This window comes from Sporothrix brasiliensis (genome assembly GCF_000820605.1).
Source record: "Sporothrix brasiliensis 5110 chromosome Unknown Cont12, whole genome shotgun sequence".
NCBI lineage: Eukaryota > Fungi > Ascomycota > Sordariomycetes > Ophiostomatales > Ophiostomataceae > Sporothrix > Sporothrix brasiliensis.
This window is the reverse complement of record NW_024467131.1, coordinates 177,887-192,447: the sequence shown is the minus strand read 5'-3', so window position 1 is coordinate 192,447 and position 14,561 is coordinate 177,887. Positions and strand designations below refer to the sequence as shown.

Genomic DNA, 14,561 nt, shown 5'->3' with positions numbered 1-14,561 from the left:
TTGGTTTCCTCCGTCCACAAACCCGTCTCAATAGAAAATCAACAGAAACAACATGCGATACGTGGCCGGTTTCGAGCTGGAACTCTGCACCAAAAGAACACACACAAAATAGCAAATTGCCATCGTCCCCTCAACAAGTCTGCATCATATATTTCCCATATGTGCAAGTCCATATGCCCGATTGTCCTGTATCTCATCAGGGGTATATCTATCCCGGCGTTATGTAGCCCGCACACTCCTTTAGCGGACGAGAAAGTAAAATCAAACAAAACGTAGAAAGGCCACAGAATACGTCTCAACCCCCCCTAAAAAAATCCAACAAAAATACAAACGCTCGTGTATACCGCTGACCAGAAGTAGACACCAATTTGAACTCCAACGAGAGAGCAATGAGATGCAAAACAAGGAGATGGTTGCAAAGTGAGACAGGTTGAGAAAGGAAAGGGGCAGCCTTTCACCCATTGGGCCGTTTTAAGGCGCCGGCGGAGGCGGGGCAGTTCCGCTGCTGGTTCCATTGCTAGCAGCGGCAGAAGCATAGCGGCTGCCTTCATGGTAGCCGTTGTCGCCATTGTTCCCCTCTGCGCTGCCCCCTCCCTCCAAGGTCTCTGGGCTGTGCCGACCACCATGACGTTTGGAAAGAGTCTTCTTTTTCAAGACAGCGGGGGCAATCTTGGGCCGATCTTGGTTGGTCGGGAGGTTGGGAGAATCAGAGCGTGGAGGAGGAGGTGGTGGTTCCGTGTTGAGCGTGGCGGCATGGGCGGCATTGGCGACATTGGCGACATTGGCGACATTGGCGTCGCTATTGGCCCGCGCCTTGGTCAGCTTCTTCGGCTGCCGTCTCGTGCTGGACGTGTCCGGTACGTTCGAGGGGACGCTTGGCCCCGGCTGGGCATTTGCGTCGACCTGCATCGCGTGAAGGGTCGCCGGTCGCTGCTCCACGGTAGAACCGGAGGCAGCGCTGGCGGAGCGGCTGGGGACGGTGCCGCCGTAGCGAACGTTGTGTGGAGCTGGGGTCGATGTGTCCTTGGTCGGGTGCGGGTTGCTGCCGGGAGGCGTTGATATGTACGCATCCAGCTTGCTCTTCAGGACCTCGGACTTGACAGGCTTCGCAAGGTAGTCGTTCATGCCGGCGGCCAAGCACTTTTCACGGTCGCCCTGGATGGCTGACGCGGTCATGGCGATGACCAGGACTTCACGCACCTCCTTAATCGGGTCCCGACGCAGCAACTTGGTGGCCTCGTAGCCGTCCAGGACAGGCATTTGAACATCCATTAGTACGATGTGGTACGGCACACCCTCCTTGGCCTTTTCCCGCAGGGCGTCCACCGCCTTCTGGCCGTTGTCGTATGCATCGGCCGTCTCGTAACCAAGCCGCTGCACGTATTGGATCGCGATCTTGCGGTTGATGGGATTGTCTTCGGCGATGCACACACGCAGCTTGTCTTGGTCTATTTGGCTGAGGTCCATGTACGGATTGGTCGACACCACCCCTTCGTCCGGGGACGCCGTCGGGATGGACGTACGGAGCGAGAGCGGATGCGAGTGTTGGGACGATCTCTGAAATCCCGGGTTCGACAGGGCCGACTCCAGGTTGAACGAAGACGCAATGGGGCTAGAGGAGTTGTCGTCGCCGAGAGGAGACGAGGCTGGCACAGTCGCCGGGATGTCGCCAGCAGTGGCATTTCCGGTAGCCTTGTCAAAGGTCACCGTGAACCACGCCCGTGTGCCGACATTTTCGACACTCTCGAGGTAGATCTTGCCTTTCATGATCGTCTCGATGAGTGACTTGCAGATGCTGAGACCCAGGCCGCTGCCGCCGTACTTGCGCGCTGTGCTTGCATCGGCCTGGCTGAAAGGCTGGAAGAGCTTGGCGAGTTGCTCGGGCGGGATACCGATGCCGGTGTCTTCGACCCAGAAGGTCAACGTAACCGTACCCTCGGTTTCGGACTCGACCCGCGCGCCAACGGTAATTGTGCCGCGCTCCGTGAATTTGATGCTGTTGCCAATGAGGTTGCCGAGCACCTGGTGCAGTCGCACCGGATCGCCAAAACAAAAGAGATTCGGCGGAAGGTTGATTTGTTTGATGATTTTGACCACGCCTGCCTTTGTCTTGCCCTGGTTGCGGTACGAGGCCGCGCGGACGACTTCCGGCACGAGTTCCTTGGGGTTGAAGGCCGTGATGTACAGCTTCATTTTGTCGGCCTCCATCCGTGAGAAGTCGAGGATGTCGTTGATCACAATAAGGAGCAGGTCGGCAGACAGACGGATGGCTTCGGCCATCTCTTGCTGCTCGGGCGTCAACTTGCTGTCTCTCAGCAGCTCCGAGTTGCCAATGACGCCATTGAGCGGCGTGCGCAGCTCGTGCGACACGTTGGCAAGGAATATGGATTTGGCCTTGGTTGCCTCCTCGGCGAGCTTGACGTTGCGGTTCGCTTCGGCTTCGGCGGCCTCGGCGAGCAAGAGATTGCGCTTGGCTTCCTTCTCGGCGGCCTTGGCCTTGTTCTCGGCCTCAATGGCTTTGCGCAATGCCGTCTTTTGCATCGTCACCATGGACCGGTTTTCGGCGGACACCTTCTCGATCGCCTTGATGGCCAAGGCATTGGAGTAGCTGATGCCAATCTGGTTGACCAAGAGCTGCAGGACAATCACGTTCCTGTCCGTGACCGCGCCAGGCAGACCCTCCAAGTACAGCACGCCAAGGAGGGGATTCGAGGCGTGGCAGATCGGGATGGAAATGACCGACTTGCTGTGCGGGTTCCTTTGGATCCAGCTGTCGCTCACGTTGCCGAACCGCTCGTCACTAATCAAATCGGGCACGAACACAGATTCACGGAACCGCATGCTATAGAGAACCACGTTTTCGGCAACGATGCACGTGCCCTTGAGAGGCACGCCAGGCCGATGCGAGACGGCTCCCTTGTCTGGCTCACCGCTTGCGGCAACACACCAGTCCGAGGACGAGCCGTCTTCGTCCTGCACGACAATGGCGGCTTGCGTCGCCGAGCCGCCGCACGTCTGCAAAATCACATCACACATGGTCTTGAGCAGCTCGTCGACGCGGAGCTCCGACGAGATGACCTGAGACGACTGCAGGATGGCGTGCAAGTCAATCATGTCCAGGGCCGGGAGACCAGCGGCCCCCGCTGCCCCCGCCTCCGCTTCGGCCTGCATCACACCGCGCCAGACGCCAATGCGCTCGCCCCTCAGGTCGGCCATGCTCGTTTCGCCGCCGCCGGTCATGCTGTCGCCGGCGGCCTGGCCTTCGTCGTGTTCGATAGCATGGTATTGGACCGTGGTCGTATCGGCGGCAAAGTCGGTCTGAATGCCCGCATCTTGCGTGCGCAGGTTTCGCGTCGGCCCACGCAGGAGAAGGCTGTGCTCTTCTTCAATGCGATCGGCGACACCGACCGCGGCAAGCTGCCGGTACAGGCCAACTGCATCACGCAGGGCGGAGCGGGCCGAACGCCGGGCGCGTTTTCGAATAAAAATACCCGCCATCAGATAGTTGCCCAAAGCCTCCTCAAAGATGAAGTCGTGCTCGGCGGCATGGTCCAAGGCCTCCTCGTACTGATGGAGGGCATGCCCACAGTCGCCGGTCAGCTCAGAGACCTGCGCATCGAGAAGCGTGTACCATGTGAAGTAGTTGATGTCAGAGACGGCGGACCAGTCGCGAACAGACTGGCTGAGCTCCTTGATTTTGGAAACAGTCGTCTCGAGGACTCTGGCTCGCAAGTTGCCGCTTTCCGCGTCATCGGGTTGCGGGTAGTCTCGCTGGCGAAACTCCATGCCCGCCAGAGCCAAGCCGTAAAACAGCATGAGAAGGCGCGTGTTTCTCGACGACAGAATCAAATGCCGCCGCTCCATGCATCGCTCACCCAACTGAATGACACGATCGTAGTGGCCGTACAGATACAGGGGAACAATTTCCAGCGTCTCGTACAGCAGCAGCGACCGATCCACATTGGTTGAGCATGCATGCAGCCACTCTTTGTACTCTTCTGCACTGTGCCGGTCATCGTTCATGATCTCGAGTGGGTTCGAGACATGCGTCTTGCCCTGAAGGGCGCGACTGACTTGGCCGATGGCGATCAAGAGCGTGCCGCCCTGAGGATCCTCTTGCCAGTTCGGGACCTCCTCGGAGCAGTACTGGCAGAACGCCTCGAGATCGGAGCACCCCTCGCTGGAATAGAACCGCATCAAGGCGGTCAGACCAAATCCGAGGATGGCAGTGACACGGTCGCCGGCCGATGCACCATACTCCATGGATCCTTCCAGCTGGATGACGGCCACAGACAAGGGATACTGAATGTGGCCTACAAAGGTCGCATAGATCATGTAGCCGCGTGCCATGGTGAAGGGATCGCGGAACCGATCCAGAAGCTCGAGGCCCGTGGAGCCAAGGTCAGCGCCGAGCTGCATGTGATTGAATCGAGCGATGGCGACGACGGCCAAGTGGACAAAACCGATGCCCGACTGCGGATATGCGCCAGAGTCGAGATGCAAATTCACCATGACGATCGACAGATGGTAGAAATAGACATCGTCGCTCCACCAGCTTATGCTCGCTGCCTCGGCCAGAACGGCTCCGATGGAAGCCAAAACCGGGTCGTCCGAGTTTGGCGAGCTTTGCAGGTCGAGGCCGTCTGTGTCCTTGATGCGTGCCGTGAGCTTTTGGAAATCGCCGTCGCACTGCTCGTGGGTAGGCTTGTCCGTGACGGAGACGCCAAGTTCTTTGAGGCAGCCCTTGAGACGTTCGAGCGCTTCGGTTTGCTTCCCCGCCTGTGCATCAATGCGGGATTGGATAATCCAGGCCGGCGCCTTGTCGATTGCGACTTTTGCACATCTGTAGATGGTGTCGAGGATGCCGTTTGCCAATGATTGATGGCCGACGTACAGGTAGCACTCTGCGGCACGGAGGTACAGCTGGAGCGTCTCATTGTATGTGGCATCCATGCCATCATCCTCCCACGGTTCGTCTTGGAGAAGGGCGATGGCGTTGCTGTAATACTTGGCGGCGGCCGGGCGTGCTCCGTTCTCCGTGGCGATGCGACCACAATCAAAGAGCAACTTGCGATACGGCTCCCGATTCGTGACACGCTCCTTGATGAGCTCGACCGAGTCGCAAATGTGGGCAGCCGTCGTGTCCCACATCCGCAGGTCGTCGCTATAGTATTCAACAAGTGTTCGTGCAATGACATAGTGCATTTTGCGAGGGGTGCAGACGGCGAGCTCGGCCGATGCCACGACATATCGGTCGTGGGCAAAGCGAAAACCGTCGTCTGTTTCGCTCGAGGTGAGGATGTAGGATTGAATGGCCGTCTGCAAGCCCTGAACCGCGTCGTCCTGTGAGAAGGTCTCGTGGGTATGCTGGCCAAGAGGGCCCGGACAAGTATGGTCGGTAAAAAGAAATTCTCCGCTGAGGAGGTGGCAGATTAAGTCAAACGAGAAAGAGCTCCCAATAAGAGCGGCCCAGCCCAGGATAGTGCGCGACGCCGGCGGCAGCTCCATCAGACGGCTGGTGACGAAATCGGTGTTCAGAAGGTCATAATCACTGTCACCTTGGAACTGCTCAAATACGCGGTTCATATCAAATCGCCAGACGCTGTCGTGATAGTCGTAACTGATGCACTTTTTTCGGTAGCAGGCGCTCAGCATTTCTCTCATGAAAAACGGATTGCCAGCCGTTTTGGCCTGCAGCACGACCGCCAGGGCTATGACTTCGGCTTCTGGCCGGCTCAGCGTCAAGGACACGTATCGAATGATGTCCTCTTCGTTCAGAGGGCGGAGCTGGATTCTGGTAATGGTATGACCGCCTTTCTTTTGGACGTCATCCGGGTCCGGTGACTTGAGAATGCGCAGCACTTTCTCGGGAGAGATCTCTTCGGGGCGGTAGGTAATGATAATGACCATCCGCAAGCGAGCACCAATGATCTGGGTGATTAAGTCGAGAGATTCGTCGTCTGCAAAGTGCAGATCGTCGAGGCAAAAGCAGACAAACTTGTGGCTGGTAAACATGCGCAGAACATCAAGGACCGTGTTCATAAGGCGGATGGACTTGGTTGCCGCACCGGCGCGGAGAAAATCTTGGCTTGCTGGATTCGACGACCGTATACTACTCGGCGCCGAGCTGTTCTTCACGGGGCTGAAGTTTGACGATACCGAAGACCCAGGCGACGAGCCACGGCGGCGGAGGTCAGCCGCGCGCGGATGCCTCCCTTGGATGCTGGTCGACAAATGAGGACTGGACATCCGTGATGGGGGCTGTTGACTCCCATCGGGTGTATTGAACAAAAACTCGGGGAGACCGAGGAGCTGGTGCAACATGGGCCAGAGCGGCCGCACGTATTGCTTCAGCGACTGGTGGAAAGGCGTATCCGTGTTCCGCTCGCCCCACACCTGGCGGAAAAGCGACGACAACAGGCCAAGCAGTGGTCCGAACGCCGTCTTCCCGGCCTTGTCAAATTTGGCCGTCGCGCAATAGCCACGTCGTCTTGTGTCGTTAAGTACAGACTGAACCAGGCAGCTCTTGCCGAGTCCCGCTGCACCTTCGATTGTGACAATCTCACAGTGTCCGCGGCGGCGGAACTTGGCGGAACCCAGCTGGCGCGATAGGCTGCCCGAGTCAGCCGTCAGGGAGCCGCCAGTATGGCGTGCGGAGCCCTCCCGTTCAGCAAGGATGCTGTCCAAGGGGCCTTTGGCGTCAAAAGAGACGGACTGGTTGCGGTCCCAGGATCGTTGTGGCAGACGGGCAGCGGGTGGGTTCGAGTGATTGGAATTCACGGCGTCGACCGACACGGTGTACGAGTCTGCCGACTGGGCCGACTGGAAGGACGGGTGGAAACTACCTCGAAAGGCCCTCGGATCGGACGCCACCGTGTGGGTAAACGAACCGCTCCGTGCATTCGTACCATCCAGGGAGCTACCGCCGCCTTCGCTTGATCCATCGGCCACGTCAGGGTAATCGGCCGTCGAGAGGCTAGAGCCGTCCGACATGCGGCTCCCGCCGCCCTTGTGGCTGGTGGCATGACTCTTTGCCACACGCTCAATGACCGTGAGCAGCTGCTCTCGCGGCTCCTCACGGCCAATCATGTCTGTGGGGAGCATGAAAGACGAGGAGACGTCCCGCGAAGCAACTTGCCAGTCCTTCAAGGAGGCCAGGTCGCCGTTGGCAAGGAAGTTGCGCACGTCGACCAGGTCGTGGCGCAAACCACTCGCCGAGTGGTACCGATCATGAATGTTCTTGGCGGTGCACTTCTGGATAATGCGGCCAATGGCGTCGGGCACGTCGAGGCGGACCGTAGACACGTTCAAAATGCGCCGCCCCAAGACACACTGGACAATGTCCAGGGGTAGCTCGCCCTCGAAAACGGGCTGCTGTGCCAACATCGTCCAGAAGAGAACACCCAACGAGTAAATATCGGTCCGTGAGTCGGGCTCGGCGGGCATACGCCCTGTCTGTTCGGGGCTGATATACATCAGCTTATTCTTGGCACCAAGCTCCTTGGACAATGTAGCCCAGCCCGTGCTCATCAGGCCATGCTCAAAGGACCGCAGGCCAGAGCCGAAGGACACCAGCTTGACCTGGAGGGTGTCTGGGTTGAAATGGAAGGCGTCGCCGCGGATTTCACCATGAACGATATTCTGGCTGTGGTGGATCAGTTCCAGGCACTGCGTTGCACCAATGGCAAACTCTAAAAAGAGCTCGAGGCTGATGGGTGGTCCAAGGTTGATGTCAGGCTTGATATACGCTTCCCATGCGTCGCCGATGCGGCGGGCAAAATAAAATGCCGGGCCAAGGTCGGTGAACTTGGACATGTCGGTTCTGCCGGGGCTCTGGTAGATGGCGACCGCGAGCGGACCGCGGTCACTGGAGTGCGGCGCCAAGCGCATGAGATCGACGGGTTTCGCAAGGTGCTCGCCATGCGGGTCGACGCTCTGATTCATTTTCTTGACAATGTGAAAGGACCGCTCTTCACGTAGCACATGGTATGATATCCGTGCCACAACAGCCTCCTCGACCAGGACTTCACTGGCCGAGGCGAATGAGGCCGAGCTCAATGCCGACGACATATTGTCCACATGGACTTCACTCGCCACGTCGGTCGCCGTTGGGGAGAAGACAGAGCCGTCTGCTGGGGGTGTCCGGTTTGAGACCAAGCGGCCGATAGGTGAAGGGCTCGAGACATGGCTGGGGTGGACTGTAGACTGTGAGGACGCCACGAAATGGGTGACAAATCGCGTGCCAAAGACATGCCTGGGAATCGTCCGCGTTAGATCACAAGGCCATGACATCAACAACAACAACCACGGCACCTCCTGTCCAACTTACCAGTTGTCGTAGCTCGTGTGTAGCGGCCGCTGCGTCTCATCCCAGGTGTATCCAGCAATCTGGCGGAGACGATCGAACATGCGCGCCGGTGGATCGAGCGAGTCGTCCACCAGCGGTCCCGCGTTGATGTCCATGGCGGCCACGCGTTGCAGGCCGTCACGGGTAGTTCTGTGCCGTGTATGTTGTCGTTCGCGTGCGCCGTTGTCGATGTCAAGGAGCGGCTTGCTTTGGGCGACCGGGTTGAGGCTCTTCAGGTCGAGGTTCCCTCGAAGTGATTAGTCTCTGCCAGGCTGCGTCGATATCCGTTTTGGCTGCATCGTCAGGCGTCAACAAGTCGATTGGCAAGCGAATTCGGCGGTGCCGGACGACAACGGAAAGATGCAAACAGGGTGAAAAGGGGAGAAATTGCTAATCGGCCGGCGCGTGTCTGTCACGGCCCGGGCTTGCCTGTCGTCTGAGGGGTCGGGATTTGGAGAGCGAGGCTGCTATCGGAAAGGAATCTAGTCATCCGAAGATGTGTGGCTTGTCGAGGACCTGCTCCGTAAAGAAAAACACCACCGTTCTTTTCCTTGTGCTTCCTTGCGACGGGCAGCGTGCGTACGGCCCCTTTTGCGGTTGTTGCGGTCGGTGAGCTTGGCGGCGCGCTTCCCTCTCTTTTACCACTTCGTTTATCGATGTATCGGGCGATCGATCTGGGCAGAAAAAGTCAACAGGCAGCACGAAATGACGGGACGCCGAGCGGTTCCAGCACGAAGGTACACGCCAAGTTATAGCCACACTACTGGCTAGTGTCGTTTCGTGTCTCACCTCTCCTCCTCGTTCGCAAAGGCGTTTGTTTGTCACTGTGCTGTGAAGCTGCTCTTTCTCTCCAAAACCCCGACTCAGTAAGAAGCGGGTGCCGCTAAATGTCGACTTAGGTCTGCTAGTTGGGCTGCCTGTTGAGAAATCAGGCGCCAAACGCGAACGGGTGTGTATTCCAGGGGAAATGAGTGGGTGCGAAAACTGACGCCGAAGCTGCTGAAGGTTGTTGTGTCGGTGAAGCGTTATGAAGCTGCACACTGCCAGGTTTGCACGCGTATGGTCAACTCACGACCGTGAACAAAGACAATGTAGATACGAAAGAAAGGAAATGAAATGCGAACACAGGATGCAATCAAGGTTGGCACGGGAATGGGGGCATGGGGCAATACGGTAGATAGGAGGGAAAGGTGAGGGAACGTGGGGAAGATGTTCAACGGAAATGCCGCTTTGCAGAAGAATAGAACGATCACAGCAACTCTCGTTCGGACTTGCCTAAACCGACCCAAATGTGGGCAAGGAAGGCGCCGCACATATATGGAAAGAGGACGACGAAGAGCACGAAGCCCCCTAGACAGCGCTGTGCATGGGTCGCCATTGCTGCAACACCGTATCTTACAGTACGAATGTAATTACACTACTACCCTCTACGCGCTTATCCGCATTGTTGCTTCTCACTGTTTTGCTGCCCATGTTATATACCGTAATACTTCTACCCACTAAAATTACAGCTGCAAGTGCCTTGTCCAAAAATCGTTGGGGGGAATGTCATGGCGGGCACTACTGTGCGTTCGCATACAAAGGTCGTGGACGTGTACTTTTACGTCATTTTCTGTAGAACAGCACGCCAGAAAGTACATACAGGCTACTTTTGATCCTTTTACGTGGGATGCATGGCATTCATCCCAAAAAAAGCACAACATGATGTCAGTCTCGACAAACAGCCAATTACGGCGGCTATGCCGACACGAAAGCCCGTCACACTTGGGTCATTCGATCGCCTTGTGGCTGTCGAGACTCGTGCCGTTCTTGTGCGATTGTCTTTTGTGCACCATTTATGACGCAGTCTGGCAGTGTTCAATGGACCTCGTCGCCCCCCGTCGAAGATTTCTGTACTCCGTACTTCTGCAGGTCTGGTATTGGCTCTGAAGGGCTAGCAAACAATATGTTGTTTCTACAGGACGGGATTGTGTGGCTTGCATTCGTAAGCCGTCTTCGACATGCGTGCTACGACGTGAAGCGGAGTGCCAGTGGCGGATCGTGAGATTGGATTGTGCGCCAGGAACAACAAGGCACACAAGGGATAGACTGTACGGCGGCGAACAAAGACGGACGATGCAAGAATGGCAAGGTCAGGCACTGGGATGAGAGCTATCTTTATAATCCTAGTTAAAATACAGTCATCACGCAGAACAAAGGTGAGCAAAAACGACTTACACTCGGGCTGTTGTAAATAAGTAGACTGGCACACTTCGCGATTTTCTATAAAGATGACCAGCGACTTGTCATATCGACAGTGGCATGCACCTATTCGCACACAAAGAGAGGTTGCATAACTGGCGCATGGACCTGCGTGAGCAATAAAACTAGGTCTATGTATCAGCGCCAGACATAACATACAGCATAGAAATAAGAGAGAACAAGGGGGAATGAAGGGAAAGTAAATTGAAAGTAAATCAGCGCGTTCTATTCATCTCCATCTAACTAAATCAAAGTAATAATTTCGCTCTGTCTGAGCAATGAATGCGTAACCTCGAATTTTGTCCCCCTTTTTCTTGCAGACAATTCGCTATCATTAACTGTATATTTTGCTCGTCTCGAAGAAGGCATGCTTTGTCAGCATGTCGCTCGCTACCTACCATCCTCTGTCGCCCCCATTGCAGTGGCAGGCACCTAGAACAGAGCGCCTTAACGTTCACGCGAGGGGAGGGACGCATTCGGGGCCTGGGTACCAAAGGCGAATGTCTGGTCCAGGCGACGCTCGGTGTTCTGGCGCGAGTTGACAAAGTCGGGGTAGTTGAGCGTCAGCTCGACAGCGCCGTTGACAATGTGGTCAACCGCCTCCACACCGAGCATGAACGAGTGGTCCTGGTTGCCGACCTCGTACCGCCAGCTGCCAAAGCGGCCACGAGACAGGATGTCCTTGTCCTGCAGCTTGGGCAGCAGCTCCTTGAGAACGCCCTCGCGCTCCAGGGTGGGCGTCGGGTAGCCCTGGACGAACTTGCGGTGGTAGGTCGACACGATCGCGTCAGTGGACTTGATCATGTCGGTGTTGATAAGGCCCTGAATGCAGTCCTTGAGCAGGTTCTCCTCATCGACGGGCTTGAGCGACGACTGCGACACCTCCAGCATGACGGACCAATATGGGCCGGCCTCGGGCTCGCTCGACGCGGGCTTGCTGCCGTCGGCGTGGTAGAGCGTCGGCAGCTTGACATCAGCTTGCGGCTGGTTGTAGGGCGAGTAGTTGGAGAAGATGGTGGCGCGGTAAAAGGGGCAGTTGTCCTCGGGGAAGTAGAGCTGGAGAACAACAGGCTTTTAGTATGCATATCAACAACAAACAGAAAACACCGGCGACCAACACACTCGGACATACCCAGCACTTGTCACCAATGCGCTCGGGGCGCTCACCACGCAGACCGACACCGATGACGTGGGTCGACGAGTAGAAGAGGCCCTTGGACAGGTCAATCAACGCCTTGTCCTCCATCTTCTCAACAAGCTTGTCCACAGCCATGGTGTTGACCAGCTTGCCGTAGCCAATGGTGGTGCCGTCGGCCATGGTGACAATCTTCTTGTCAGCGTTCACCTTGGCGACCTCGCCCTTCTTGCCAAAGACCTTCTTCTCCTTGGGCAGGGTGTCGGCCACGGCGATCCAGATGCCACCAGTGCCGTCACGAGCGGGGAAGCGGAAGGTGGCGTTGGGGCCCCAGTTACCGGCGACCTTGTTCAGGATGACGTTGCGGATGGTGTTCTTGACGTCGGGGGCGGCGACGCGCTCGCCGAGCCACTGGCACTGCATCTTGGTGGTGGGGACAGCCCACACCTTGTAGTTGTAGGGACGCATAAAGAGGTCGGCGACGCCAGTGCCTGTCATGCGCACGATCCACTCGTCGAAGTTGGCGGGTTTGGTGTTGGCCACGCGGCACTCGAGAGCGGATTCAATGAGGCCGTCGACGCACTTGACCTGGTCCTCCTTGGGCAGAACGGAGATGTTGTTCTGGAAGGGGTAGGGGACCCAGAGGTCGCGGTAGCGCACGTAGGAGATGCGCTGGTGGGTGTACCAGTCGTCCTTCTTGGGGAGGGCCTCATCGAGGCAGTCGTCAAAGTACTTGTAGTGGGAGAAGATGACGTGACCACCGACGTCGTACAGCTGTCAACATGAACGGTTGTTAGAGCGCGAGGTCCTGCGTAGTTTCTGGCGCCTCAAGAGGGCAGGAGAAAGGGCGCATCACATACGAAGCCCTCAGGGGTGACGTCGGTCGAAGCCAGGCCGCCGGCCTTCTCGTTGGCGTCAACAATCAGCCATGAAGGGCCGTTCTGGAGGAAAGCTGTCAGAATACAGAGCAGATTTGGTAACGAGCTGCAGGGCCAGGCAATGCGCCGTGCAGAAGCGTGACATGGATGCCTACGATGTGGTTGAGGCGCTTGGCGGCGCCGAGACCGGTCGGGCCAGCACCGATCACAAGAACGTCGACGTTGCTATAGACAAACAAGTAAGCTAGGGTCAGCCTTGCGGTCTCAAGGTCAATTGAGAAGCACAACGAGTGTAGGCAACGTACAGATCAGCCATTGCTGCGGATGGATGTGTTTGTGGAGGTAAAAAGAAAAGGTTTGGGAGGGGGCGGAATTGGACAACGAGGATGCAGAAAGAGCGGTAAGGGCAAGGCTGGAGAAGCTCTAGATGAAAAGAAAAATCAGCCAGACGAGGCGCGGACAGGAAACAGGCGATGACAGATCGTCTATGCTGTACAGCTAGTTGTGCTGGTTGCCCGGAAGCTGTTCCTGGTTTGTTTTCTTTCCGGCTTCAAATGATAAAGGAGCAAATAAGAGAAATACAGAAATAACGTGCTCCTGCCGTTCGCCCTTTCTCTCAATCGTTCCTGCCACCTTCTCGTGTTGCGACCAGATAAAGGACGCCATTGGCCCCCCTCCACCTTCCCCTGTTGGCCAGGCACAAAGAGGTACGCTCACAAACCCCCCCCCCCTCCAACCAATGCGTGCTCCTGCTCCATTGGCGATTGGCGGGGCGCCGATAGGCCAGTAAAATTATTATTGGATTTTTTAGCCATTGCCACGCCCATCTTCTAGCACCTCGCCCCTGACCCCTGTCCACGTCTTTTTCTGTTTCTGCCAGAGCGCTAGCGTTAGAGAAGAAGGCTGTGTGGGGCGATAAAAATGACTGACAACGGGTAGCCAAAACAAAGACCACCGCCAAAGACTAAAGTTTTTTGGGTGCTGGCAACTGGGAAGGACGCTGGGACGCTATTCAAAGTTTTTTTTTTTCCTTGGTATTTTTGGTTAGGAGGCAAAAAAAAAAAAAAAAAAAAAAAAAAAAAAAGACGACAATCTGAAAGAGATACGCCAGCGTGGTTTGGTCAATGGTGATCTCGACGGAGGAACAAGGTCGTAAAATCTGGTTTCCCTGGTTCCCTGGCTCCCTGGTCATTGTCGACGATCTGGGCTCATCTCCGACTTGATATGAGAGAATAACGGGACAGCGTCTGACAGTACAGAAGTACCCGTCCGTCATTTCGGCAAAGATATGCGTGGTCTGTACTTACGTTGTACTTCTGTTCGTACAGAGTAATTTATGAAGCACTGTACGAAATATATAAAGGTACCAGAGATTGCCCATAAGCCTTTCCCGCAGCCCATGACGCAGTTCTGCAGACAAGCAACAGAATGACGCGCGAACGCAACGAGGTAGGATAGGTAGAGCCTTTAGCCTATGGAAGTGCGCTTCAACGTGATACAATCCGATGCTCGTAGAAATACAGTGATTCTCAAACGTGATGTGTACCTGCATATCATCCATCATCGTGGGTGGACCCTAGGGGCGTTCCTACCAACTGCTATCGAAACACCTTGTTTGTTCTTGAAGCCGGGTGCCACAAGGTTGAGATTCCAGTAAAACCAAAACAGCAGACTCGGCCGATGGGTTAGGTACGTCAAGGGGACGAGACCAGCGAGGCTGACGTCGTCGTCGACGTGCAAAAGACGCAGCCTGATCCTGGCTGTATTTCTCGCCAAGCAAAAAGCACAAGATGAGACAAACAGGTGTCATTTTAAGTGCTTGTGGCTTCCGCGTCATGTTTCTAGTAGGAAACGGCCCGGTTCGCTGTCCTCCCTTCAACGGCTTCGACTGGTCGTGGGATCTCTGGGTTCGAACTCGCAATGTGCGACTCGGCCCAGCGGCAAATGGCGGAGGAGGCGC

At 56.3% G+C, this 14,561-nt stretch overlaps 3 protein-coding genes across 3 annotated transcripts; all 3 read right to left on the bottom strand.

Annotated features, from left to right (window-relative positions):
• Positions 1-471: 471 nt before the first annotated feature.
• Positions 472-8,070, bottom strand: SPBR_03882 (histidine kinase group protein; the record flags this gene model as incomplete). The annotated part of the gene is made up of 1 exon (XM_040762170.1): positions 472-8,070. The coding sequence occupies one exon, from the start codon at positions 8,068-8,070 to the stop codon at positions 472-474; it is 7,599 nt and encodes a 2,532-aa protein (XP_040623246.1).
• Positions 8,071-8,086: 16 nt separating this feature from the next.
• On the bottom strand, positions 8,087-8,463 carry SPBR_04017 (uncharacterized protein; the record flags this gene model as incomplete). Its single annotated transcript, XM_040762304.1, has 2 exons — positions 8,087-8,198; positions 8,330-8,463. 2 exons carry the CDS (start codon positions 8,461-8,463, stop codon positions 8,087-8,089), a joined length of 246 nt encoding a protein of 81 aa, XP_040623245.1.
• A 2,572-nt stretch (positions 8,464-11,035) lies between these two features.
• On the bottom strand, positions 11,036-12,917 carry SPBR_03929 (uncharacterized protein; the record flags this gene model as incomplete). The annotated part of the gene is made up of 5 exons (XM_040762217.1): positions 11,036-11,644; positions 11,721-12,497; positions 12,584-12,664; positions 12,757-12,826; positions 12,907-12,917. The coding sequence occupies 5 exons, from the start codon at positions 12,915-12,917 to the stop codon at positions 11,036-11,038; spliced, it is 1,548 nt and encodes a 515-aa protein (XP_040623244.1).
• Positions 12,918-14,561: the final 1,644 nt, after the last annotated feature.